Source organism: Penicillium pulvis (genome assembly GCF_028828015.1).
Source record: "Penicillium pulvis strain IBT 33274 chromosome Unknown contig_7_segment1_segment0, whole genome shotgun sequence".
NCBI lineage: Eukaryota > Fungi > Ascomycota > Eurotiomycetes > Eurotiales > Aspergillaceae > Penicillium > Penicillium pulvis.
The window spans coordinates 696,236-721,529 of NW_026643079.1; the positions used below are offsets into that span (position 1 = coordinate 696,236).

The 25,294-nt window shown below is 49.8% G+C and overlaps 13 protein-coding genes across 13 annotated transcripts; 8 read left to right on the forward strand and 5 right to left on the reverse strand.

Moving 5' to 3' along the window:
• Nucleotides 1-209: 209 nt before the first annotated feature.
• Nucleotides 210-1,432, reverse strand: rpn8 (proteasome regulatory particle lid subunit RPN8; the record flags this gene model as incomplete). The annotated part of the gene is made up of 3 exons (XM_057067741.1): nucleotides 210-815; nucleotides 901-1,172; nucleotides 1,249-1,432. The coding sequence occupies 3 exons, from the start codon at nucleotides 1,430-1,432 to the stop codon at nucleotides 210-212; spliced, it is 1,062 nt and encodes a 353-aa protein (XP_056918596.1).
• A 505-nt stretch (nucleotides 1,433-1,937) lies between these two features.
• Nucleotides 1,938-2,911, forward strand: adk1 (adenylate kinase ADK1; the record flags this gene model as incomplete). The annotated part of the gene is made up of 4 exons (XM_057067742.1): nucleotides 1,938-2,100; nucleotides 2,161-2,213; nucleotides 2,292-2,446; nucleotides 2,503-2,911. 4 exons carry the CDS (start codon nucleotides 1,938-1,940, stop codon nucleotides 2,909-2,911), a joined length of 780 nt encoding a protein of 259 aa, XP_056918597.1.
• Nucleotides 2,912-3,247: 336 nt separating this feature from the next.
• Nucleotides 3,248-4,582, reverse strand: N7503_008196 (Gfo/Idh/MocA family protein; the record flags this gene model as incomplete). Its single annotated transcript, XM_057067743.1, has 4 exons — nucleotides 3,248-3,819; nucleotides 3,875-4,405; nucleotides 4,464-4,484; nucleotides 4,552-4,582. The coding sequence occupies 4 exons, from the start codon at nucleotides 4,580-4,582 to the stop codon at nucleotides 3,248-3,250; spliced, it is 1,155 nt and encodes a 384-aa protein (XP_056918598.1).
• A 194-nt stretch (nucleotides 4,583-4,776) lies between these two features.
• Nucleotides 4,777-6,937, reverse strand: N7503_008197 (putative mRNA cleavage factor complex component Pcf11; the record flags this gene model as incomplete). The annotated part of the gene is made up of 6 exons (XM_057067744.1): nucleotides 4,777-4,824; nucleotides 4,881-5,246; nucleotides 5,310-5,505; nucleotides 5,564-6,243; nucleotides 6,297-6,716; nucleotides 6,773-6,937. 6 exons carry the CDS (start codon nucleotides 6,935-6,937, stop codon nucleotides 4,777-4,779), a joined length of 1,875 nt encoding a protein of 624 aa, XP_056918599.1.
• A 672-nt stretch (nucleotides 6,938-7,609) lies between these two features.
• N7503_008198 (uncharacterized protein) lies at nucleotides 7,610-8,096 on the forward strand (the record flags this gene model as incomplete). The annotated part of the gene is made up of 4 exons (XM_057067745.1): nucleotides 7,610-7,750; nucleotides 7,806-7,830; nucleotides 7,897-7,906; nucleotides 7,961-8,096. 4 exons carry the CDS (start codon nucleotides 7,610-7,612, stop codon nucleotides 8,094-8,096), a joined length of 312 nt encoding a protein of 103 aa, XP_056918600.1.
• A 558-nt stretch (nucleotides 8,097-8,654) lies between these two features.
• On the forward strand, nucleotides 8,655-11,273 carry N7503_008199 (putative microtubule binding protein HOOK3; the record flags this gene model as incomplete). The annotated part of the gene is made up of 7 exons (XM_057067746.1): nucleotides 8,655-10,030; nucleotides 10,078-10,135; nucleotides 10,193-10,269; nucleotides 10,320-10,432; nucleotides 10,483-10,865; nucleotides 10,928-11,023; nucleotides 11,088-11,273. 7 exons carry the CDS (start codon nucleotides 8,655-8,657, stop codon nucleotides 11,271-11,273), a joined length of 2,289 nt encoding a protein of 762 aa, XP_056918601.1.
• A 592-nt stretch (nucleotides 11,274-11,865) lies between these two features.
• hem13 (coproporphyrinogen oxidase) lies at nucleotides 11,866-13,242 on the reverse strand (the record flags this gene model as incomplete). Its single annotated transcript, XM_057067747.1, has 2 exons — nucleotides 11,866-12,972; nucleotides 13,039-13,242. 2 exons carry the CDS (start codon nucleotides 13,240-13,242, stop codon nucleotides 11,866-11,868), a joined length of 1,311 nt encoding a protein of 436 aa, XP_056918602.1.
• Nucleotides 13,243-14,610: 1,368 nt separating this feature from the next.
• On the forward strand, nucleotides 14,611-15,159 carry N7503_008201 (autophagy-related protein 8; the record flags this gene model as incomplete). Its single annotated transcript, XM_057067748.1, has 3 exons — nucleotides 14,611-14,700; nucleotides 14,815-15,047; nucleotides 15,126-15,159. The coding sequence occupies 3 exons, from the start codon at nucleotides 14,611-14,613 to the stop codon at nucleotides 15,157-15,159; spliced, it is 357 nt and encodes a 118-aa protein (XP_056918603.1).
• A 587-nt stretch (nucleotides 15,160-15,746) lies between these two features.
• Nucleotides 15,747-17,034, forward strand: N7503_008202 (putative mitochondrial GTP/GDP transporter Ggc1; the record flags this gene model as incomplete). The annotated part of the gene is made up of 7 exons (XM_057067749.1): nucleotides 15,747-15,831; nucleotides 15,883-15,920; nucleotides 15,974-16,015; nucleotides 16,084-16,197; nucleotides 16,264-16,397; nucleotides 16,459-16,636; nucleotides 16,699-17,034. 7 exons carry the CDS (start codon nucleotides 15,747-15,749, stop codon nucleotides 17,032-17,034), a joined length of 927 nt encoding a protein of 308 aa, XP_056918604.1.
• Nucleotides 17,035-17,443: 409 nt separating this feature from the next.
• On the forward strand, nucleotides 17,444-17,742 carry N7503_008203 (uncharacterized protein; the record flags this gene model as incomplete). Its single annotated transcript, XM_057067750.1, has 2 exons — nucleotides 17,444-17,466; nucleotides 17,565-17,742. The coding sequence occupies 2 exons, from the start codon at nucleotides 17,444-17,446 to the stop codon at nucleotides 17,740-17,742; spliced, it is 201 nt and encodes a 66-aa protein (XP_056918605.1).
• An 847-nt stretch (nucleotides 17,743-18,589) lies between these two features.
• hsp70 (molecular chaperone Hsp70) lies at nucleotides 18,590-20,491 on the reverse strand (the record flags this gene model as incomplete). Its single annotated transcript, XM_057067751.1, has 1 exon — nucleotides 18,590-20,491. The coding sequence occupies one exon, from the start codon at nucleotides 20,489-20,491 to the stop codon at nucleotides 18,590-18,592; it is 1,902 nt and encodes a 633-aa protein (XP_056918606.1).
• Nucleotides 20,492-21,944: 1,453 nt separating this feature from the next.
• On the forward strand, nucleotides 21,945-24,308 carry N7503_008205 (OPT family oligopeptide transporter; the record flags this gene model as incomplete). Its single annotated transcript, XM_057067752.1, has 1 exon — nucleotides 21,945-24,308. The coding sequence occupies one exon, from the start codon at nucleotides 21,945-21,947 to the stop codon at nucleotides 24,306-24,308; it is 2,364 nt and encodes a 787-aa protein (XP_056918607.1).
• Nucleotides 24,309-24,653: 345 nt separating this feature from the next.
• On the forward strand, nucleotides 24,654-25,186 carry N7503_008206 (histone H2A.Z-specific chaperone CHZ1; the record flags this gene model as incomplete). The annotated part of the gene is made up of 3 exons (XM_057067753.1): nucleotides 24,654-24,776; nucleotides 24,850-24,859; nucleotides 24,987-25,186. The coding sequence occupies 3 exons, from the start codon at nucleotides 24,654-24,656 to the stop codon at nucleotides 25,184-25,186; spliced, it is 333 nt and encodes a 110-aa protein (XP_056918608.1).
• Nucleotides 25,187-25,294: the final 108 nt, after the last annotated feature.

Below are 25,294 nucleotides of genomic sequence, written 5' to 3' on the forward strand. Positions count from 1 at the left end.
AAGTACTTTGAAACTGTTTGGACTTGCATTTACAGAGTGATATGACTACAACCAAATGATCATGGAAAGGAAAGGAGAGAAGCAAAAGGACAACAGCTACCGGGTCATAACCTTGGATTATCCGTACTATACACTGCCAGGCAGCAGTTCTAAGCGGTCATATCATATCGACGGGCATTGAATTCTCCAATCTAAGTTGAAAAGCAAATTTAGCTCTTCTTCTTGCTCTTGTCGGAGGTGTCCTGCTCCTCCTTCTGGTCGCCATTGGTCGACCCGTTGACCTTCTTGGCTTCCTTGTCACCCTTGCCTGCATTTGACTCTTGTTCCCGCTTGGAGTCCGTCTCCTCCTGCTGCTGCCGGTTTTGAATCTTGTTCTCAATCAGGTCGTGGAATGCAGTGATGGCACGGATCAAACTGCTGATGTAGATGGCCATGAGCTGGTCGTTAGTCTTCACACTCATGGCCCGAGCAAGCTCGCTGTTCTCAATCTGTGTCTCCTGTCCGCTGATTCCTGGTGTCTGGGCTGGGGTCGACAAGTTGGGGAGAAGGTTGAAGACGTCCTGAAGGTTACCCAGGATGGCGTGGTTGACCGGGAGCTCGTGATCGAGGACTTTCTGCAGGTATTGACCAATATCACGTAGCCGCAGGTGCAACCCTTGCAATGACTGTAGCTGTGAAGTGATGCGTGTGGAGAGCGTGCCAACTGCGACATCTCTGATATCCCGGAGAAGGTGTTCCACGCCAATTTCCTCCGCTTCTTCGGCCTCGATTATCGACGGTGTATGCACAAAGGTCTTTGAGGTTGTGGTTCCATCCTATTGTGATGGGAAAGGTGGCAGTTAGCTCCATGTCAGCCGGATAGGCTGATGTGGGTAGACATCAACAAAGAAAGTAACGTACATCCTTGATCTCATCCACGGCAAAGTAAGCATCTGTAGGAACGCCAACCTCCTTGGGTTGCACATCGACAATCACCAACAAAGGGTTGGGGGTGTATTTCTTGAAGAGTTCGTTGATCTCCAGATCCGAGGCGCGCAGCTTGGGGCCAGAGTGATACCAGCCGACAAGCTTCTCGCGGGCATTGATCTTCTTGAACATATCTCTCATCGACTCCACGAAATTGTGGTCCAGGAACCAGACCGATGGGTCCTTCTCATCTTCCTCGAATGGTACTAGATGTGGTAGCCATGGTCAGCTCCCCACACATCACGGACCTGATCATCACGTTGGAAGTTATGCTATACATACCTGCGAAACTGTTGGATACCCGCACATTGTTACCTGAATTCTCACCCAGTAGCACACCCACTACACGCTTCCGAGTGCCCTTTGCTGTCCGCCCATAGTGATCGGCGACAGAGAGCAGGACTAACGGGGCAACCGTGACGCTGCGGTTGACGAGGGATAAGGTGTCCGCCGTGGTGGCAGGCATGATGAGAAGGAAATTCGAGGAGAAGATAGGATGAGAGAAGAATCTAAAAAGGTTTCAATAAAGGGTAAGATAGCCGGATGGAATGGCAGGCGCTGAAGGTGAAATTGGGGAACTCGTAACAGGGCGATGATGCTCTGGAGAGAGAGCTTCGGTGTTTGCGCCACTGCGGCTGGTGGCCTTAGGTAATCCATGGCTGGTGTTTGCAGCTTTGTATTCTTTTATTGATTTCCATACATTTAGGGATGAGGAATCATTGTACTGTCATGCAATAGAATATCCCGAGATCACAATCAATCAATATATGAACTAAATTTACAGAATCAAGTCTTCAATGTACTGCTGAAGTCGGTGAGTGTACCTTCTAGTTACGTAGCATTGCCAGCCTCCGAACCTCGGACGCTAAGTCTTAATTCCTTTCCGTTTCCCCGACTCTTCCTCTTCCAACCCCAAACACAACCTTCATCTTTAGACGCCCCCTCTCCTCTCTTTCCTTTCCTCTGTCACAATGGCTCCCATTACCGATGACGTCGTTTCCGGTCTGAAGGACACCATCAGCAAGCTCGAGTCCAAGGTTGTTGAGCTGGAGCAGCGCTTGGTCAATGGCGGCGAGAAGCCCAAGTCCTTGACCGAGCAGATGCGCATCATCCTGATGGGCCCCCCTGGTGCTGGTAGGTGACACCGGATGTAGGAGACCAATGACTCCACGTATGATTATTAACGCGTCGCAGGCAAGGGCACCCAGGCTCCCAACATCAAGGACAAGTACTGCGCCTGCCACCTGGTACGTCGTCGCAATGGCCCTCTTCTCCGAGTATCACGGAGTTTTTGTCATGTTTTCTAATAATTGCTTCTGGAACAGGCCACCGGAGACATGCTGCGGTCACAGGTCGCGAAGAAGACCGAGCTCGGAAAGGAAGCCAAGAAGATCATGGACCAGGGTGGTCTTGTCAGTGACGAGATCATGATTAACATGATCAAGAGCGAGTTGGAGAACAACGCTGAGTGCAAGAACGGGTAAGCGGATACCAGATTTGCCGCTCGCTTCCGGCCGACTGACACCCAATGAACAGTTTCATCCTGGATGGTTTCCCTCGAACTGTCGCCCAGGCTGAGCGCCTCGATGACATGCTTTCGGACCGTAAGCAGAAGCTCCAGCACGCCGTTGAGCTCCAGATTGACGACAGCCTGCTTGTGGCCCGTATCACTGGTCGCTTGGTTCACCCCGCCTCCGGCCGCTCGTACCACAAGATCTTCAACCCTCCCCAGTCCGACATGAAGGACGACATCACTGGCGAGCCCCTGATCCAGCGCTCCGATGACAATGCTGAGACCCTGACCAAGCGTCTCGCTACTTACCACGCCCAGACCGCTCCCGTTTGCGAGTACTACAAGAAGACCGGCATCTGGCGTGGTATTGATGCCAGCCAGGAGCCTGGCCAGGTCTGGAAGAGCATTCTGGGTGTCTTCCACAAGAACTGAGCGAAAGGTTCTTGATTTGGGAGGAAGGGCGCAAAGTATTTCCAGCCCAAAAAAGGCAAGAGAGGCTTGTCAGTCTAGCTCTATGATGCTCACCGTTTTTCTTTTGTTTGGTATCGGTCTGGGGAGCACTCAAAAAGCTTAGACTGGCATAATATCCAGCATATAGACGAATAATCTGTCTCTTGTGGCCCTGTATAGTATGTGTACTCTGGTACCCAATACAATGTTATCAATACTGTCACTTGCATCGTAGAGTCCAATGGGAAGGAAAGGTAAATTTGGAAAAGAGATCTAGTTATGGTAGTAATTGCTATGTCATACATAATGTGCCGCATGTCACAGCTGCAGAGGGTACTTGGTCGATTCAATCGACTCGGGATACTTCAACCCACCCTGCCTGCGCACCTCGTCCATAACCTCCATGATCACAAGGCTCTCCTCCCAAGGCATACCCTCGCTCTCCAGCTTACCATCTCTCAAGCAGCGGGCAACCTCATCGGCCTCCCAGTACATGCCACGACCCTGAGCCGGGAATGAGAATTCGACCTCACTCATCTCACCGAGACCTTTCTTTGGGATGACCCGATACCGTGTGGGCTGGAAGGGAAGCCCAAAGACTTGGATCTCACCCTTGTCACCCTGAATGCGGATTGGGGGACCCGAAGTACCCTTCTCATCTGGATCATTGGCAACACGCATACTTGTCATGGCAACTCCCTGCGAGTGCTTGACATGAGGACCGTTGCTGGGCGTAGAAGTAGGGAAATTGAGCAGAACAGTGGTCGATTCATCCGAGCCTGTCAGGTGATAGGGTATGATCTGTGATGTGATAGAGGGTGCCACCCTCTGGTCCCGGGGGAGAGTGTGGTAGAGGGCCTGGAAGACCCAGGTAAGAGAGTAAATGCCCACTTAATTTTGAGTTAGCTCAGAAGATTCCGTATATAAAAGAGTCAAACCACTCACAATCCAAGAGCACACCACCCGCCAGATCAAGGTTCACCATACGATTGTCGCAACCCCATTTATTCTCGGGATCATCACTAAAGCTTGTATCGGCGAGGACCCGGTATACCTCACCAATGGCTCCCTGCTGGATCAGCTGGCGCACTTGAATACTCAACGGGAAGTAGCGAGTCCAAACTGCTTCCATAAGGAAAAGGTTCTTGTTGCGAGCTGTTTCACACAGGATCTTGGCTTGGGCTACATTGACCGTGAAAGCCTTCTCGCATAGTACGTGCTTGCCGGCCTGGAGAGCCAACATGGCATTCTGATAATGGTGGGAGTGTGGCGTAGCAATGTATACGACGTCCACGTTAGGGTCGGCAACGAGCTCCTCATAAGAGGCGTATGCGGCACAGGGCGCTGGAATTTCAACGTCTAGGATGAATTGGTCTGCCCTGTCTTTGGATGAGGACGAGGCGACAGCGGTAACTTGGTGGGCAATATCGGAGGCATCACGGGTCGCGGGGTCTTTGAGAAGGTCAAGGACGAATGCTAGTAAGATAAGTTAGCGGATCAGTAGTTGTGCGTTTGAGGTCAGAGACCATCTTACTCTTTGCGATTCCGCCCGTGGCTGTTTGATTCATAGCTTTGGTTAGCATTGTGCAATATTGGGGGTAGCTCTAGGAAGATTCCATTACCCATGATACCCCATCGTGTTAGGTGTGTCATCATTAAATCGACTCAGTAGTTTATGGGGCAATAGTTCGAAGTATGTTCAGGAGAGGTTTGTTTGGGAGGAAGGGAAAGAAAGAGTTATGGTTTCATTCGAGTGGGGAAGATTCACAACCCCGGAGATGCACCGAGCGGGGCACAAAGCAACGTCATGCTGCAACGGAATGAATATATATAATTTACAGGTTGCTTTATGACTCCATCTTAATACGCACTTTAGACCCGGGAGATTCAATGCCCTAGACAGATAGTTAGTGATATGGAGGGAGAATGGTAGATAGGACTTCACACTTGCCTCGGCTTTTCGTTTGCCAAGCACGGAATCTGGCGTGGCTGTTCGTGCTTGAGGTGTGAAGCTGCGTGGACCTGGCCCATCCTTGGTGACTTCATCGTAGCAGCTGGCATGATAGATTCGACCACTGACAGTGATGGCATCCTGCCAGATCCAGTCTTGCACCTCTTCGGACCAAGTCGATTCAAATTTCTCCTGGCAGATGGGACAAGGGGTATTGCGCAGCACGGCATCGTTGGGAGCCCGAATCCACTGCTTCGGCGGGCCTTTCTTGCTGTCGTTACTATCAGCACCAGCGGCTCCTTCGGCAGTGGCCTCGGCATCTTCTGTGCCTTGGTCATCATCGGCCTCACGAGACTGAATCCAATCCTGTCGTTTTCGGTCAGTCTGATATGGCCCCAAATTCATACCAAGTCATGGGAGATTACATACCCCTTCGTCGACGTACCAGCTACGAGTCTGAGCTCGCTTGGTAGCCTCTACCATGCGCTGGTTGGTCTTAAAGTGCCAGTCCAAATGCCGGGCTTTCTTCTCTCGGCCCTCTGCAGTAGCCGGAAAACGGCGACCACAGGTACCACACCTATTAGATTTCGCATCGTAGAGGGAAACAACGAGCGCAATCCGAGGACTGGGTTATAATGAATAAGCATACTTACACATGAGATTATTTCTTTCAGGGCACTTACATCTTCATCGAGATAGTATTCATGGGCACTGTGGATGACGAGCCGACTGGAGTTGATGCCTGAGGAGTTGCAACAGGCGGCGTAGCTCGTAGCTGACCAGGGATGAAGAAGGGTAGAGAGCCTGGGGGAGGTGTTCCAGCCGAGCCCATGGCTGGCGGGGCCGATGCAGGAGGCAAAAGCCCTCGTAAACGGAGAGCGGCGATGATGGGATTCTCGGCTGGTTGCGGTGTATTGCTGGTTGGAGGGATCTGAGGCATTGTAGGGAGAATATTGGAAATCTGGGGAGGGGGAGTGGGTTGTTGGCTCACGGCAGTCGCTTTGAGGAGCTCCGCAATGGTCTCGGAATTCAGCATCTGCGGGAACGATTGGGATGCAGGTTGGGTTGGTGGTGTCGACGCTGAAGGAGCTGGGGCTGGTACTAAGGAATTGTGTGCTTGGACAGGTGCTGGCTGAGGAATTTTAAACGAGGACAGTTGATTTCGAACGAGCTTCCGCTCCTCGGGAGTAAGTTGCTGGCGCTGCATGATGAGCTGGAGATCAAGCAGAGACTTGAGCCGCTGTTGAGTTGTAGGATTGAAAGGACTGTTCGCAAAGTCATTCCGTGCTGAGGCTATCAAGGCCTCTAGGTCCCGGTTCAGGGTCACCAAGTCCACATCTTGAAGCTGTCCTTGAGGGGGAGTCTAATAGAATTGCGTCAGTATATATGGGGAATAACAGTCAAAAAGTTGCCTACCGCAGTTCTTGAGATGCCTCCATGATTATAAGGCGGGTTTTGTCGAGAAATGCCCGGTGGAGTAGGGCTATTGGCCCATCCCGTTGGCGTTACGCTACCACGACCGCGGTTGATCTCCGGTTGACCTCTCAAACGTTGTGAGTCCAGGAATGCGGTGCGCGCCTTAATCAGAGCGTTTTCGATATCGCGAGTGATCTGGGGCGGGAAGACCGGGCGAGTGTCCAACGAGCCTGCAGCAGGCTCCTTCCATGTTTTGAGCATCTCATCCAGCTTGCGGCGAGTCTGCGAATCGACCAGGGTGTACGCATTTATGAATGTCTGGAACATCTTCCGTCCCAGGAAGAGAGTGTAGGGGGTTCCGACATTCTTGACGATGGAATCAACTACATAAAGAGCGGGCAGCTTCTGCGGCGGCGGGATCTACTGGACGGTCAGAGAATCCGAACTACGCCTTGGAGGAAAGGGACGACACCTACAGATCGAATATGATCCTCCAGCACCTTGGAAATAGCCTCTGCATGTTCTGTGTTCTCCTTCGCAATGACAGTCAGATTACTGATCTGGAAGCGATCGTTGGTGATAAGATCCTCCAAGGAGCTTTTGTAGTCCTCTGCTACCTCGTCGGAAACCGAGTTTGACATGGCGGTGGTGGCGAGGTGAAGTGGAGGGTATGCTGGAGAGTGAGGTTAGTTTGTGCAGAAGCACACGTCCTTGTGATATGCAATGTTCTCGTGCTTCAAGTTTTCTTCTTTCCCCCCTCTTTCTCTTGGGTTCTTTTCAACTTTGTGGTTTTTCCCTTGTCTTTTTTGGTTTGTTTGAGCCGGCAATGGGCCAGAAGTCACTATCAACAGAATTGTCCTTCCTAGACTGGGTGATCCACGGAGTGAAATCGCCGGGACCAACACAAGATGGAGAGAAAAGTCGGAACTTGTAAAATGCTTGCTAGCTATCTTGCAGACTTGAACAACAGATATTCCAATCTAGACCCTTTCCCGCGACTTGGCTCCTCCACGTCAAGACCAGGAGACGTAACGCCAGGGGTGAGATAAACGAGGCCAACGGAAGAAACCACCCAAGTCCAACAAGATTCTGAGGACAGAAGAAAAGAGATCGCAACGCTGATTTGGGGGGGGGGGGAGGGGAAGAGGAGAGGAGAAATGAGGAGAGAAAGGGATTCCCCAACTCAGAAGGTTTGAACTTCCGGTCATGTGATCAATGACGCATGTCCAACTTGAACTTGTGTTTCTACGAAGTATTCCTTTGAATCTATTCCATCTTTGCTTACTTTATCAAAATATTTCAACCAAACTAACATGAAGCTCTTTTCTATCGCCTTCATGGCTATGCTGCCTTTGGCGCTGGCTGCCAAGTCGCTCAAATCCGTTATCATCACCTTCCCCAAGGGAACTCCCTCCAGTGTCATTACTCAAGCTAAAGACTCCCTGGTAGCCTCGGTAAGCTATACAACAGCCCTTGTGTGCTAAATACTAACCCTTTTAATCTTTATAGGGTGGCATCATCACTCATGAATACTGTAAGATCCCCACATGATCCGTTTGCCGCCCAAAGATTGTCACAGCTAACCCGATATTCGATATAGTTCTGATCAAGTATGCCTGCATCCGTTCTCGTGTCTCCCCTCAATTTTAACATCGTATTTCCAGTGGATTTGCCGCAGAGGCTCCTGTGAATGCCCTTCAGACCCTTTCTACGGAGTCTACCGAATATAAACCGGTGATCGAGGAGGACAAGGTCGTGTCCGCGAACGGGGAATTTGTGGGTCAGGAGCATGATTCTTAAAGAGATTTGGGTCTCTCCAGGATCGTCAGAGAATCTGTGAATTTCACGTCACCAGATGGTACTAGGGAACAAGATATGATGAACGTCGATCCGGGACCATGATAATCTCATGACACCATCCACGAGAAATCCCCACAGGCATCACTATTGATCGTAATTTAGGCGAGAAGGGGCCTACCATTGATGTTTGGTCAATTTGGTGTACTCGGAGTATCTGTCATAGCTGCAGTGCAGCCGAACTTGGTTGATTGGGGGCAAAGGCTGGAGTTGGATTGATTTATAATATTTCTTTCTTCTGGTAGGAATTCTTTTAATGATCTCGATTGCAATGAATTATAATTCATAGGTATGGAGCTGCTTTGGTATCATGTATCATGTATGTTGTAGGCCTAGCCACAATCGGGACGATCATCCTCCCCGCTAGCGACTCGCCGCTCTTCGTGGCCCCCGAACGCGCTCGCGTGGATCCGCAACTCTCCTCCTCCCCTTCTACCAGGGGATTACAAATGCTGCACCCTGCATCCATTCCTTCCGCCGATTTGAGTGCTTTCATACACCATGTCTGTGGAACACAACGTGACCAAGGTTCTGCTGGAATGGATCAACAGCTTCTCACTGGGCAAAACACTTCGCGCCCCGGAGGAATTGACTGACGGAATAATCTTATGGGAAATCCTCCAAGATATCGATCCTCAATATTTTCTCGACGAGATACCCGAGCGCAACCCCGAAAACCACTGGGTAGCCAAATGGCAGAACCTAAAACATGTCCACAAGCTCCTTTTAAGCTATATCCGACACCAGAATGATGACTCGCTGCCATCCGGTCTCGACCCGTCCCCAGATCTCGAAGCCATCGCAGAGAAAGCCTCTTCCAAAGAAACGAATAAATTGCTGAAACTCCTCTTGATCGCTGCCATCAGCTCACCCAACGCCGAGACATACGTGCAGACCCTCCAGGGACTGACCACTTCGACCCAGGAGGGTCTCAAGGATATTATTGAGGAGGCACACAATGGCCAGCATGAGCCCATGCATGCGGCAGACGAACTTCGAGAGGATCTGGCGAAGCGAGATCACCCGGTGGATCTGGAACTGCAATTCGAGGAGCGGGTCGGAAAGGTGCTAGCGGAGAACGATCGTCTATCACACGAGAAAAAGGAGCTGGAGAAGGCACTGGAGGACCTACATAATCGATTGGCGCGCTTGCAAGAGAACAATGACACCCTTCAGAATCGATTGGCTTCCACCGAGGATCGTTTGGTGACCCTGAAGTCTGGCAAGGGCGATCTGGGGTTCAATGCCAAGGCGTTGGAGAGCAAGACTCGACAACAAGATGATCTCATCGCATCCCAAGAGGCCAAACTCACCGCCGCCCAAGATGAGGTGGACAGCCTCCGCATGAACGTCGAGTCATTGAAGGTCAAGAACCAACGGTATCAAAAGTTACAAGATGACTATGACGAGCTCCGTACGGACCGAGATCAGTTGGCCCGCAAGGCGAATGCGGCTGAAAAGTATCGCCAGAAGCTGCAGGCTAGTCAGGACTTTGAGAAAGAAAACCAGACCCTGAAGAATCAGATCAAAGATCTCCAGCAGCAGCTGAAGGAGTCTGATTCGCAGCAACGATGGACCTCGGAACATGATGTGGAGCTGGAGGAGTACCGCAAACTTCTTCCTCGCATTGAGCAAGAGTGCAATGAAATTCAGAATCTCAAAAAGCAGCTCGAATTCAACAACCATGCGCTTACTGAACGACTTGAAAGTGCGGATGAACAACATGAGAGAGATGATGCCTTGATAAGTGAGCTCCGAGAACGCCTTCGAGAATTAGAAGGCCTGCCCGGTAGTCCCTCGCCAGGCTCGGAGACCCCTAAGATGCAAGGAACACTGTCCAAAGACTTTGAATCTATGAGCATGAAAGACTCTCAGCTGTATGTAGCCTCTCAACTGTGGATTTCCCTCGACTAATCCTTTCCAGCAAACCCGACAATGACGAATTGAAGCGAGAGGTGGAATCAGTGAAAGCACCATCTGCTGTGAGTTCTATGCTTCTGTATTCATTGATAAGTATCCTGTCTGCTAACACCCGTCAGCCGGGATCGCACACAGAAGGCTTTTCTGAGAACTTCAACACATCTGTGCAACTCGCCCGCTCTAACTCCACGCAAAGGTATGTTGGGCCCAAATACCCTTTTGGGTCATCGCTAATCACGTACGCAGTGATGAATACTGGAAACTATACGAAACCTATACTGGCACGTTGAAAAGACTTGCAGAAATCCAGGATAGTCTGGAAAGCACCAAAAAGGATCTATCTGATGCCCAGACCCAAAGTACGTTTTGATAGCATTCATGTTTGGATATACCGCTAACGGTAGCCCAGTTGGTCTTGTCGATGTGGAGAAGGCGGACATGCTCCGTGAACTTGAAGAGCATAACTCTGCCGAGTTAGCCAAGCTCCGTGGGGACTGGGGTATTCTCACGCAGAATGTACACCATCTAGAAGCGGAAGTGGACGCAAGCCAAACCTTAGTTCGCGAGGTCTGCGCTGAACGAGAGGAGCTGCGTAAGATGCTCGACAATAAGCAGAACGAGATCAGCGTCGAGGATCAAGAGGTCATGAATGAGATGCAGATGCTGCTGGGCGAATTTGAGATTCACAATAGCGAGGGCGGTGAAATTCCTCAAAAATCAAGCTTCGAGCTGCTCAAGCAGTGCGCCGGGGTATTGGAGAAGAATGTCGAGCGTCTAGCTCAGCGTGCGGAGGTCAGTTTTACCCCACCTCAATATTCGAGACATACCATGCTAATCTCAATTTGGCCCTATAGTATATCCAGCAGCAGAATGAACTCATCAAGTCACTTCGAGAGAGCATGAAGAATTATGAGGAAAATCTGGATGATGGCATTCCCAAAGAACGTGAAGTCAGTTCCTCCAAATTCCTTCATACCTATATCACAACATTCTGACCATGTCTCCCCTCTACAGATTGAACTTCAAAAAACCATTGACGACCAAGCCCGAGAGCTCAGTCTTGTGAGCTCAGCTTGGTATCATCTTCAAAGTCGGTGGCAGAATAATAACATGACCATCTCACGCTATCGCCAAGGCGCCAGTATGACAGATCCACGAGGCTGGCTGGCTAAGCAAAGAAGCGTTGTTGCTGGCCAATAAATCACGTTGACAGCCTATATCGCTTGAGTCACTTTCTCCTTTCTGTTGTGATTATTAGAGGATCTCGTTTATATCCCATTAGACCCTTTTAGACCTTCGGTCGTATGGTATTCTTATCATAGCACATAGAATGCATCTTTTTTCTTCGTTTATATATATCAGCACTTCGTTATTTGTCAATATAGTTTGTGGCTTGTTACTGTCAAACTGGCTAGGTCGATATGTATGTATCTTGATATTGAGGTCCTCGAACAATGTTTGTAAGGCCAATGTATATATATTAGCTACATGTACAACGTTTTTCCCTCACGGTATCCTTTACATATAGCTGCGTATTAAACCTAGTCAAACTGGGCAAAGATCTGACTGATCCTATGAGCCTACCATGCAAGGTTGTAATTGGTGAGAAAAGAAAATAAGATTTTGATTTTGAGTATATTTGCACAGATTGTGAAGTAATGTACATGATGAACAGAGGCAGTATGTGCCTCGTAGGTAATAAGACAATGATACGTCAACGATTATTACCAGATTAACGGGGGTTTAAGGCCGAGCAGCAGAAACACAAAGGTACTTAGGAGATGGGCTTCAGTTATGCCCACTGCCGGGGGTGTTTCAGGACATCCATGATCTCTTTTTCGCTGGTCTTATCCTCGCCCAACTCTTCTTCATCAACAAGCATATTTTCAGTCCTTGTGCCCGAGACTGGATCCATATAGGCCCAGCTAGCGGTACGTGGGAGACTCATGAGAATACTCTCAACACGGGCGTTGGGGGTCCGTAGACCGAAGCTGGTACCACGGTCATATACCAGGTTGAATTCGACATAGCGGCCGCGGCGCAACTGTTGCCATTCCTTCTGGGATGGAGTATAAGGCATGTCCTTCCGGCGTTCAATGATGGGCACGTAGGATGGCAAGAAAGAGGCCAGGCCGTCCGAGACGAAGGAGAACAGGGTCTCCTGTGGGTTGGAAGACGAGCTGGAAGAGGATTGAAGGAAGTTGGAGTCAAGGTCATCGAAGAAGATTCCGCCGACACCGCGGCACTCGCCGCGGTGGGGCAGGTAGAAGTATTTATCGCACCAAGCCTTGAACTTGGGGTAGTAAGTCGCATCATGGCGATCACAGGCCTCCTTGATGGTTTTGTGGAAGTGCTGGGCATCCTCAGGGAAGAGGTAGGTAGGGGTAAGATCGGTACCACCGCCGAACCACCAGTTCTTGTCACCACTAATAGGATTCTTCGGGTCTGAAGTCTCGAAGTACCGGTAGTTCAGATGCACCGTAGGAGCCATGGGGTTATGCGGGTGCAAGACAAGAGACAGACCGGCAGCAAAGAAGCTGAGCGAGTCCACACCGGCACCAACGAAGGACTTGTGGTCGGCACGCATCTTCTCAATAGCAGGTCGGGGCAACTCGCCATAGACGATCGAGACGTTCACACCCGCCTTCTCGAAGACATTGCCATCTTGCAACACGCATGAGACACCACCACCACCATTGGGACGTGTCCAGGCATCTTGCTTGAATTCCATGCCATCTATCTTGCTCAATTCCTGAACGATTTTCTGCTGGTGGTCCTTGATGAGCTTCTCCATCCGAAGGCGCATGGGCGAAGACTCGGTGATGGGAGATGAATGCTTCAAGGCTTCGTCCAACTCGACAATGGACGGAGAATCAAGCTCGGTGATTTCTCCGGTAGCCTATGTTGCACATGTTAGCCCATGGCCCTCTCACAATTGATTCCAAAGCTTCTTTTTTGTCCCTACCATGGAGTATATGATCGCACCGATAAAGGGCACGCCAATGGCGAGGCGCAGGTAAGGACGCCAAACGGTAAATTGCGGCTTAGGCTTCTGCCCTGTGGCATAGCCTCGGAATGTCATTCCAGCATTGTGACCCGCAGAACGAGCGTTTCGAGCCGAGAATTGGGTAAATGTCCTCCGCAGAGGCGTGAATGATCGCGAAGTCATTTTCGCGGCGGACATCGAAGGGGCGAGGGTTAAGGGGGGGGGGGGGGGTAAAAGCCCAGATCTGATGCAGCACCAGTTCGAATAAATGGATCCCGGGTACAAGTTGACCGTAAGATAATTGATTGATCCCCAGGGACTGCTAATGCAAGAAAAGCTATGGCTCGACATCAGGCCACCGGCGGAGGGCGAGTTTGCTCCGTTTGCCTCCGATGAGATAAGCGATAAGATGCGATCGGTGATTGGTTCAACCTCAAGTACTGAATTCGAATACTGTATACTACAGTGAGTGCGTTCTATGTAATGTAGACCTGTTGAATGCTACTGTCCTGGTACTTGAAGAGTCTTGTCTGTACCTAGATAGTCAAGTGTGCCACCGAGAGAAATCATGCCTGGCAGATGAGGACATATACTGTCAAATTGAATATACACATAGCATATCCATGATACAACTAAATTATCTGGTCACTTACAAAAGCATAGCAGTCTATAAAATTCCTTTTGTGATTTGGATGAAGCAGAAGGAATTGACCGCACGTTCAACTCTCTAGGACATATTCTAAGTTACTTAGTAAGCATTTACTAATCCCTCGATATAACCTGTAAGAGGGAACGAAAATATGGCCAAAGCGAGTTATACTAGTCAAAAAGCTTTAGCTTAAAGCCTAGAGCCAAATGTCAAAATGTCAAATTTTCAATAATGTAGAGTATGAAGCTGTAGCCTGGCCCACGTTGACAATCTTGGTGGATCACGTAGGTGGAGCCGCTAAACCGTTGCTGGGAATCGTTGGAGAAAGAGGCTCTGCCTACCAGAGACCCATTTGAAGAGTATGCCTACACTATTAAAACTATCTCTGTATAGGGATGGGCTATCTGACAGTCCTAGCTTGTACAATGATAACAATAGCTTACAATATCCTTGATATACTAAGGTTGATGCACCACGGTTGGGTAGGTAGATGCTTATCAGTGGAGAACCCGCATTTTGCCGTAAGGTGTACCGAGGGTCTGACGAGGAGGGTCTGCACCGTAATCAATACTGTGCTATTGAAAAGAACCAGAGGATTGTCTTCAGCTACCTATCTTAACGAACAATGTAGAAGTAATTAGTGAATTTCCCAAGTGACCCTATCCTCGTGACTGTACAGTGACGCGTGCCTCACCGCCTCACCGCCCCGTGATGCTGCTCTTAGTAACGTCAGCGGGGGTGTGCCCTTTTGTCATCACCCCTCTCTCTTCCATCTCTCTTGATCCCTTCGACACCTTTCTCATCACCATCATATTGTCTGGTCTTTACCACTTCGTTCCCCCGTTGGAATCTACCCTTTTTCGCTCCACCTAGACCTGCTTGGCTTATCAGCCTTATCGACTATGCGGTCCAAGTTCAAGGACGAGCACCCCTTCGAGAAGCGGAAGGCTGAGGCCGAGCGCATCCGCCAGAAATACACTGATCGCATCCCAGTGAGTCATTCTTGGGCTGCTGGTGGCTTTTGTGAGGTTATGGGCACTGCCTGCCATACCTTTGCTTGCCCCCCTCCCCTCACCGCTTCTTTAACTAATGAGTTCGCTATGTAGGTCATCTGTGAGAAGGTCGAGAAGTCTGACATCGCTACCATCGACAAGAAGAAGTATCTCGTCCCCGCCGATCTCACCGTGGGCCAGTTTGTCTACGTGATTCGCAAGCGCATAAAGCTCTCCCCGGAGAAGGCGATCTTCATCTTCGTGGATGAGGTCCTCCCGCCCACCGCCGCTCTCATGAGCAGCATCTATGAAGAGCACAAGGATGACGATGGCTTTTTGTACATCACGTATGCTACCTCTTTCTCTTACTTTTTCTCTTTCTTCATCGTCTTGGAAAGTTCTATTCTGACTTGTTGCGATCCTAGATATTCCGGCGAGAACACCTTCGGTGACTTTTGAAGGTTGACGTATATGGCTACCACCTGCTATACAACGGCTTGGCTTTCCAGTCTGAATCTACCATAGAGGTTCAACATCCCGGATCTTTCCAAGTGATGTAAGCAGGTGCTCGTGCAACCTTGGGATTTGGGTTCTCTTTCACGGACACGCGGCGTTCATTCGGTGTTCTGCACATCTTTTTTCCTTTCATGCCATTTTATTGCTCGGCAAGCTTGCCCATTGCTGGCCCTTGAATCCAATGAAATCAAATTAAAATCATTCTTTGATCCTCCCTGGACTATCTCCCATAGTGAAAATAGAGAACCAAAGATTCACCATGTGCGAGGCGACTATAGATGTCAATTTTGATAAAATTCAGTATGCACAGACAATCATCTACGATTTATTTTACTATGTATTTTTACCATCTTACTATTGATTTGATTATACTCTGTAGAGGAAGCCCAAGACTCCCTTAAGTAATGATCGATCCGACGCTTCTCCGACTCCGGACCCCAATTGGGACTAGTGCCGCTCGTGCTCAGATAAAATTTACAGGCACATGTTCCTGACGCATTTACGCTGCATACCTCTTTATCACTTGCAAAATGTCTCCCGCTCTCGCTCACGGTGCTGGCGCCGCCTCCAATGATGTCAAGAAGGAGTCTGCCGTCGCTCGTCTCCTCGGTTCCGGTAGGGATCCCCCTTTGCACTGAGATTCCCGAAATGCTAACCCCGGTGTAGGCTCTGCTGGTATCGCCGAGTTGGCTGTCTTCCACCCCGTACGACTCAATCGCCTCGATATTCATTCGATGGTAATACTGACAGTTTTTAGGTCGACACCACGGCGAAGCGGTTGATGAGCAACCAGACTCGGGTAAGACCAGACTCTGAATCACGAAAACGACTTGCGCCGTGATCATCGCTAACTCTAGTGCCTTGTAGATTACCACCATCCCCGAATTTAAGAAGGTCGTCTTCAAGGAGTATGCCGATGCCTCCGCCGGTCGCAAGTTCACCTCGCTCTTCCCCGGTCTGGGCTACGCTGCGTGCTACAAGGTTGGTGATTCTGGGGAAATAAACCCCTGGATTCGCTGTGCAGTGGGCTGATTATGTCGACAACAGGTTCTCCAGCGTATCTACAAGTACGGTGGTCAGCCTTTCGCTCGTGATTACTTGGCTCTGCACTACGGTAACGAGTTCGATAATGCCTTCGGAAAGGGCAATGGAAAGGCTATTATGCACGCCACTGCTGGCAGGTGAGAGACATTTCCTGAATTCCGTCCCCTCAAGTATTATTTACTGATTCTTCGGCTCTAGTTTGGTCGGTATTGGAGAGGTTGTCCTGCTTCCTCTGGACGTCCTGAAGATTAAGCGTCAGACAAACCCCGAGGCCTTCCGTGGCCGTGGCCTCTTCAAGATTATCTCCGATGAGGGTATGGGTTTGTACCGGGGTGCCGGCTGGACTGCCGCCCGTAACGCCCCTGGTTCTTTCGCGGTAAGTAACTCTTCCGGGCTCGTCTGAGGGAGATAGGACCCGCTCGCTTACACTCACGCTAGCTCTTCGGTGGATCTGCTTTCGCCAAGGAATACATTTACGGCCTGACCGATTACAACAAGGCCACTTGGGACCAGAACTTTGTCGCCTCCGTGGCCGGTGCCAGCGCTTCGCTGATTGTCTCCGCTCCCCTGGATGTGATCAAGACCCGTATTCAGAACCGCAACTTCGAGAACCCCGAGTCTGGATTCCGCATTGTGTCCAACATGCTCAAGAATGAGGGTACCATGAGTTTGTTCAAGGGTTTGACCCCCAAGCTGCTGATGACTGGTCCCAAGTTGGTTTTCAGCTTCTGGCTGGCACAGACTTTGATCCCTGCCTTTGGTCAGGTCGTATAGAGGTCAGATACATAAGGAGTCTTTTTATAGCCTTGGCGTTCTTCGACAACTCCCCCCTTCTCGGAAAATCGTTTCATTTCTTCTTCTTTTCGGGTCTTTCGGGCTTTCCCGGCTCTTTTAGGGACTTGTGTATTTTCCCCCTCATATACATGCTTTATTTTCTTCCGATGGAGTTTAGAGTGATAGTCAAAAAGAAAAAGCAAACAAGCTCATTATTGTTTCCTCATTCGCCATTACTCACCATTAATATAAGTTTATACGTATTTATAAGTGTTCCCAGGTTAATTGTACTTTTCAATGCGGTCGGCCCGTATGAAGTCACGTGCCACAATACATCTCCAAAAGCTTCCCCAAGGCTTCATCTAGCTCCACCTCAATCCTACGAACCAGACCAGAAACCAATATTGCTATGGCTGCCTATCTTCTCTCTCGGTAAGTGTTCAAAGTTACGTCTCTGATTCACTCGTCCCCTTATGCGAGCCTACAAATCCCAGTCTTGGAACACCGCTCATCTTTTTCTTGGATAACAGAGTAGGCGACCCTATCTTCGCCCTCACAATGGGTGTTGCCGCCGTCATGTCCCGGATTCGTCGTGATCAAATAGAACAGAATCCCTCGAGAGCATCAGAAATCGGATACGGAACGGTCATGCAGCTCGGACAGCAGCGGTTGCAGCGATGGTGGAACGGAGACTACCAGGATCTATAAGCAGTCTACGCGAGATCGAATCTGGTTTTTGTATTGAACTTTGATTTTTGGATGGGGACACTAGGTCTTGTACTCCATCGATTGTGCATAATATGGGCTCTTGGAGTTGGGGTTTATGACTGCTGTATGGAAATGGACCAAGGGTCGTTTGTTATCATTCTGGTGGGCTTTTTACCATTGATCTCCATCGGATGTAGCGCTAATAGCGTATTTGATATCAGATTTCTTTTCTCTGCAAATTGATGTTTGGTTGAGGACCGTAAACCTACCCGAATATCTTTATGAAGGAATCTTCAGAAGTCCCAGCTTTGTGAGCAGAAACGTATAATATCGAACGTCCATATGCGTTTGTTGCAGCACTGTCGCTAGTGAGCTTCACGGAGGATTCTTCCACACTGGCCGATGTATCCATTGACCTTAATTTTTCACAATTACGAGTACTGGAAGGGGCTCTAAAACTGGATTGTTTATTATATGTCACGAAAAATTGATGTTTCATTTTAGTATGTATAATACGACAAAGATAAGCTTAGACAGTATGAGACACTTTAATAATCTCGGAATTAAGGTATACCTAAGGACAAAATGAGAGCAAATGAGAGCAAAGCAGAAAAAACCCCAATACACAGATGACTGGAAGACTACATAAATACGGTGAAATAATGAATTATGAAAAAATATTTTGAAATTCGCTAGGACTTTTCTTTTCCCAGCAGATAAACTTTGTATCTATGCAATCATTCGCAAAAAAGGAAAACTCGATATCCCATAAGTTCGTAAAACAAGACGTTGAAAAAGAAAATAGAGCCAAGAAAAAAGCATGAAGTTAGAGACTGAAGCGAGACGCTTAGTCGAGCTCCTCGGGCTTCTCCTCGACATCATCGGGCTGGCGGGCACCACCGGCACCGGGGGCACCGGCAGCACCGCCGTAGGCAGCGGAGATGATGGGGTTAGCAACACCCTCAAGCTCCTTCTGCTGGGACTCGTACTCGTCCTTCTCGGCGGTCTGGTTGTTGTCGAGCCAGCTGATGACCTCAGAGATCTTGTCCTCAACCTTCTTCTTGTCATCCTCGGAGATCTGGAGCTTGCCCTCGGACAGAGTGTTCTTGAGGGAGTAGGCGTAGGACTCAAGACCGTTCTTGGCCTGGATACGTCCAGACTCAGCCTCATCCTCGGCCTTGTACTTCTCGGCCTCAGCGAGCATGCGCTCGATCTCCTCCTTGGACAGACGACCCTTGTCGTTGGTGATGGTAATCTGGTGGGACTTGCCAGTGCCCTTCTCAACGGCGGAGACGTTCATGATTCCGTTGGCATCAAGGTCGAAGGTGACCTCAATCTGGGGAACACCACGGGGGGCAGGAGGAATGCCAGTGAGCTCGAACTTGCCGAGCAGGTTGTTGTCCTTGGTGCGAGCACGCTCACCCTCGAAGACCTGGATCAGGACACCGGGCTGGTTGTCGGAGTAGGTGGAGAAGGTCTCAGACTTCTTGGTGGGGATGGTGGTGTTGCGCTTAATCAGGGCAGTCATGACACCACCGGCAGTCTCGATACCGAGAGACAGAGGGGCAACATCGAGAAGCAGGATCTCGTTGGTGGACTTGGAGGAAGTGTCACCAGACAGGATAGCGGCCTGCACGGCGGCACCGTAGGCAACAGCCTCATCGGGGTTGATGGACTTGTTGGGGTCCTTGTTGAAGAAGTCGGAGACAAGCTTCTGGATCTTGGGGATACGGGTAGAACCACCGACGAGGACGATCTCGTGGACGGAGGACTTGTCAATCTTGGCGTCACGGATGACACGCTCGACGGGGTCCATGGTGGAGCGGAAGAGGTCCTGGCACAGCTCCTCGAAGCGGGCACGGGTGATAGAGGTGTAGAAGTCAACACCCTCGAAGAGAGAGTCGATCTCAATGGAGGTCTGAGCAGCGGAAGAGAGGGTACGCTTGGCACGCTCGCAAGCAGTGCGGAGACGACGGAGAGCACGAGCGTTGGTGGTCAGGTCCTTCTTGTGCTTGCGCTTGAACTCGTTGACGAAGTGGTTGACGAGACGGTTGTCGAAGTCCTCACCACCAAGGTGAGTGTCACCAGCAGTGGACTTGACCTCAAAGATACCCTCCTCAATGGTCAGGAGGGACACATCGAAGGTACCACCACCGAGATCGAAGATGAGGACATTGCGCTCACCCTCCTGCTTCTTGTCAAGACCGTAGGCAATGGCAGCGGCGGTGGGCTCGTTAATGATACGGAGGACGTTGAGACCGGCAATGAGACCGGCGTCCTTGGTGGCCTGACGCTGGGAGTCGTTGAAGTAGGCAGGGACGGTGATGACAGCGTTGTTAACGGTGCCACCGAGGTAAGCCTCAGCGGTCTCACGCATCTTGGTGAGGATCATGGAGGAAACCTCCTCGGGAGTGAACTGCTTGGCCTCACCCTTGAACTCAACCTCAATGACGGGCTTGGTCTCCTTCTCAATGATCTTGAAGGGCCAGTGCTTCATATCAGCCTGAACCTCAGCGTCGGTAAAACGACGACCAATGAGACGCTTGGCATCGAAGACAGTGTTGTGGGGGTTCATGGCAACCTGGTTCTTGGCGGCATCACCGATGAGACGCTCGGTGTCGGTGAAGGCAACGAACGAGGGAGTAGTGCGGTTACCCTGGTCGTTGGCAATGATCTCAATGCGGTCATCACGGAACACACCCACACAGGAGTAGGTGGTACCCAGATCGATACCGACAGCGGGGGCCATTGTGAATGTGTGTGTTGAGTCGTTAATAAAGAAATTCGTGATATGACTCGAGTAGTGTACAAGGGAAAGGAGGAAATGGGAGGATTAATGGGGTATTGAAATGTGAAGTAGAAAAAAAAAGAAGAGGAGTGAGGGCAGCGAAATCCTACTATATAGTGAGCGGTGAATTGTTCAGAAGCTTCTAGCAGGGGAGCTTCCATGGGCATCCATGGGTTTCCATGGTCTTCGATGCCCCAGCAACAGCACCAATTCTCATTTCATGAAAGGACCCGCTAGTTCCAGATGGGCCCAGTGGGTTCATTCTTTGTTCTACTGGTCACAAGTATCTTCTTAAGCATTCTTTGGGCGTCAATTTCCCATTGACTTTGGACATCTATCTTGTTGTCATCTGTATTTAGATTTTTTTTTTTTTTTTCCAATCATGGCGGGGCAAAAGTATGATGTAATCGTGGGCTCGTGCCCGGACTGAGCTCAATGCCTGTCTCGGTATGGACGGGGTACGTCACAGCCCCTCTCACCGTATTATAGTGGGGTAATGTCGTATCAGTATGGTCACCGCGAAAGCGTCATGATGAATTCATTTTTCCATGAGTCACTCTTTCCATTGCCACCTCAGGCAAACATAAGAATTCCGCCATATCTAGACACCTGAGTACTTAGGTGCCCACACCAGGCATCCATGGTCCCTTCTAGATCGTTGCCTAATTCAGCCAATTGTTGATCTATAGACAACAGACTACAGACTGCAACAATCTCGGTATATTGTCTTGACGTTCTATCCATCTTGCTCATCTGCTACACAGATCCTAATCATTACATGATCTTGGGATTCTCTCACCATGTTTCCAGTCTAAATACCACAAACTCTCAGTAGACCTGTACGTTCATCAATGACCTGATTCATCTTTATATCTATGCCATGGATTCTAAAGTACATACTATACACAGCATGATATCTCCAGCTTCTTTGTCTCTGATTCTTCTTTGTCTTTGAATAATCCCATGACTAAAGTAGCAGCCGGCCATTACTCGGTGAAATTGAGTTTAGGTAAAAGCGCCGAGCAAACCAAACCCGATTAAGGGAAAACCCTGATAACGCCATCCGCGCTATATCTGAGTTGGCCTTGTTACCCAACTTTATTCGAGCTTTTTCCTAATGTAACTCTATGAGGACCACTCAAACTGGGGTTTCTGCCGCGAATCACTGCTCCTCTGAACGATCTCATTGGTCCGCATGTTCACAATTGTCGGGGCTTCATGTAGCTTGGTCAGAAAAGCGTTGCTAGTTTACTTGGCATAGTAAAAGGTCGCAATTTTCACGGCTTTTACTTTGATTAAATAAAATAGATTCCCCCCAAGACAATATGTTGTTTGATCCTCATTCTCACCAGCCACCCATTGGTATTTGTTGCCATATCCCTTTGAGAGCTTTTCTTCCCCCCTCTCCCCCAACATGGCTCGTCTGGGTATACTCAAGCGCCATCGGGGCCCTTCAGAGGGCCCTGCCATCGTTGAGGTCACAAGCAACCAGACGGGAGAGCTGTCTGAAGTAGATATCCCCGGCATCGTTCCATCCGACGAGGAGAAAAACAAAGTGCAGACTGAAACGGCTGCGATTGAGCAACAGAGTCACAATGATCCTGAAATCGCCGCACTGCCTCTGCAAGTACGCCAGATTATCAATTTGACCGATGATCCCACTCTCCCCACGATCACCTTTCGCTACTTTGTGCTCTCGGCGCTTTTTGTCATTCCTGGTGCATTCTTGTCTCAGATGAGTCACTTCCGTACCACCAGTGCCCCTTACTCTGTGTTTTTCGTACAAATTGCTTGTCATTATGTGGGACACTTTCTGGCCAAAATACTCCCGGCCTGGACGGTCCGTTTGCCTGGTACCAGATGGTCGTTCAGCCTGAATCCTGGCCCGTGGAGCATCAAAGAGCATGTGCTCGTCACAGTTACAGCGGCATCGGGGGCGACGTATAATTTGGCATATGCGCCGATTGTGCTAGCAGAACTCTGGTATGGAACAAGAATCAATCCGGCAGTCGCTATTTTCTTCATGCTAGCCATCGTGTGGACGGGATACTCCTTTGCTGCTCTTGCACGACAAATTCTGCTGCCAGATCCCGAGTACATTTGGCCACAGGCCTTGATGCAAACAACCTTGTTCGAGACCTTCCGCAAAACAGACACTGCGTCGCCCGTCGCCCGACGCCAAATGAAAGTGTTTTTTCTTGCTTTCCTGGGGATGACCCTGTGGCAGTTCCTCCCAGAATATGTATTCCCATTCCTCTCTTCCCTGGCTTTTCTCTGCTGGGTAGCTCCGCATAACGCAGTGGCCAACTTCATTGGGTCTGGACTTGGGGGTATGGGGTTTTTGAATTTGTCATTGGACTGGTCTAACATCAACTGGAATGGGTCCTCAATCATGCTCACGCCGTTCTGGACACAGGTCATTCTGTTCCTGGCATATGCTTTTAACTGCTGGGTTCTGATCCCTGCAGCTAAATGGGGCGACCTCGGTTCCTACAAACATGGCCTTATGTCGAACAGTCTCCTGATGGCTAACGGCACGACCTACCCAACACTCAAAGTGCTGACCCCCGAGTATCACCTAAACGAGACAGCCTATCAACAGTATGGCCCTATGTATATGGGACTACAGAATGTGTGGGCGACCTGGTTTGACTATGCCAAGTTGCCAGCGGCAATCACCTGGATTGCGACTTTTGGCTATGTCCAAATAAGAAACAATCTTAAAAAGATTCTCGGGGCTCGCAAGGCTGCTAGATCATCACCGGGAGAAGGCATTCATCATCAATACCATGACCGCCTCAATGTGATTCAGAGACAATATAAAGAGATACCACTGTGGTGGTACCTCTCCCTGTTCCTAACAGCACTGGTCATTTTGGTAACCATTATCGCATGTGGAAACCTGTTCATCCCAATCTGGACCCTGTTTGTCGGGCTTGCAAGCGCTGCTGTCTTCGTCATTCCTTTTGCTTGGTTGTACGCCATTTCCAACTACCAACTTGAGACTGGGTCGTTTAATGAGCTAATGTACGGGTACATGGTGCATACTAAAGCTGGCTCCGGCCACCAGCACCCATGTGGCCCTTCGGTCTACGGCTCCATCGCTGGTGACGCATGGTATCGTGCGCAGTATATGTTACAAGACCAGAAGATCGGGCACTACATGCACATACCCCCGCGTGAGATTTTCTTCTCCCAGATTTTTGGCACCCTAATGGGCATTCCCATAAATTATGCTGTCATTCGCTGGGTGATGGATACCAAAGGAGACTACTTGACTGGAGTGAAAACAGATCCGCTCAATCAATGGACTGGCCAATCATTGCGCACATCGAACACTATGGGTGTGCAATATGCCGTTCTCGGTCCCAAGAGACTCTTCGCGGAAGCCGAGATGACGCCCCTGCCATGGTCCTTCCTAGTCGGTGCAGTGATCCCACCGATCTTATTCATATTCCATCGATTCTTCCCCAGGTTGCGAATTGACCTTTGGAATGTCAGTATTTTCTTTGGCGGCCTTGCTATGTTCTACGGCAACCTTAGTACTGGCTACACATCCGCTATCATCGGTGGTTATGTTGTGATGTACTGGGCATATCGGCGCCATTTCGAAGTATGGAAGCGGTACAACTATTTGATTGCTGCAGCGTTTGATGCGGGGTTTAACCTCAATATGTTGCTTATCTTCTTCTTTTTCGGAGCAGGCAAGCAGATCTCGATGCCAAAATGGTGGGGGAATAATGGTGAGTCGGTAGAGCGATGCTTTGCTTTGACATAGGTTGGGAACGGCCTGTACTTGGAATATATCATATTAATGTGAATGCATTGATAATATAGCTTACACATTTGATCACTGTCTTAATACTCATAAAACAAGTAGAATGCCGTGAGTAAACTTCAAATACAGAAGGCTCAGGGCACGGCCTGTCACGAGGTCCCCACCCTGTTGAGCGAATCACATCACGGGATCCCGCCGTCCCTTACTGTTGCTAGTTGTTTTGGCTGGACAGCTACCTTACCTCGCAGACCGTCTCTTTTAAATTTCCCCCCTCCCCCCTCTCCAATCCCAACCTCTTTCACACCATCTACGCTTTCCATCTTGCCAACACGTTACACATCCACAATGGCTGACCGCGCTACCTTCAACGACCCCTCCGTCGAGGACAAGGGCAAGGGCAAGTCCACCGACCCTACCAACGAGATGAACATGGACGATGACAGTTCATCGGAGAGCGAGCCTGAAATTGTAAGCTTGCGAAATCTATCGCACCCCCCTGCTTTCAACGGCTCAATGGTGTACTAACTTTGCGCGTTTCTAGGAGCAGACCGGTACGCGCCCCCTTCATCTGCAAGCATAGTTGCCCTGAGCCTCGATCATTGCGAGGCCTAGTGGTGCTACGTGACTTGCCACGCCCCCAAATCAACTCAATCGTTGCTAACCGAAAGAAAATTACAGAGGAGGACGAGGACATGGACAGTAACCTCGAGCCTATCGACCAAGGCAACATCATCTCGGGCGGTCGCCGTACACGCGGCAAGGTCATCAATTACGCTGATGTTGCCGAGCAGAACAAGATGAACGATGATGATGAAGACGAGGACGATGAGGAGTACCAGGGTGCGGATGACGACAATGACCATGCCATGCGCGGTTAAATAGCCGGGCTCCACGATACGACTCAGGCGATACGAACATTGCTATGAAGGATCAGGTTAGGTCGGCGCTATGTGCTAAGGGGAGGTTCATGTCTTACTTCGTTCGAG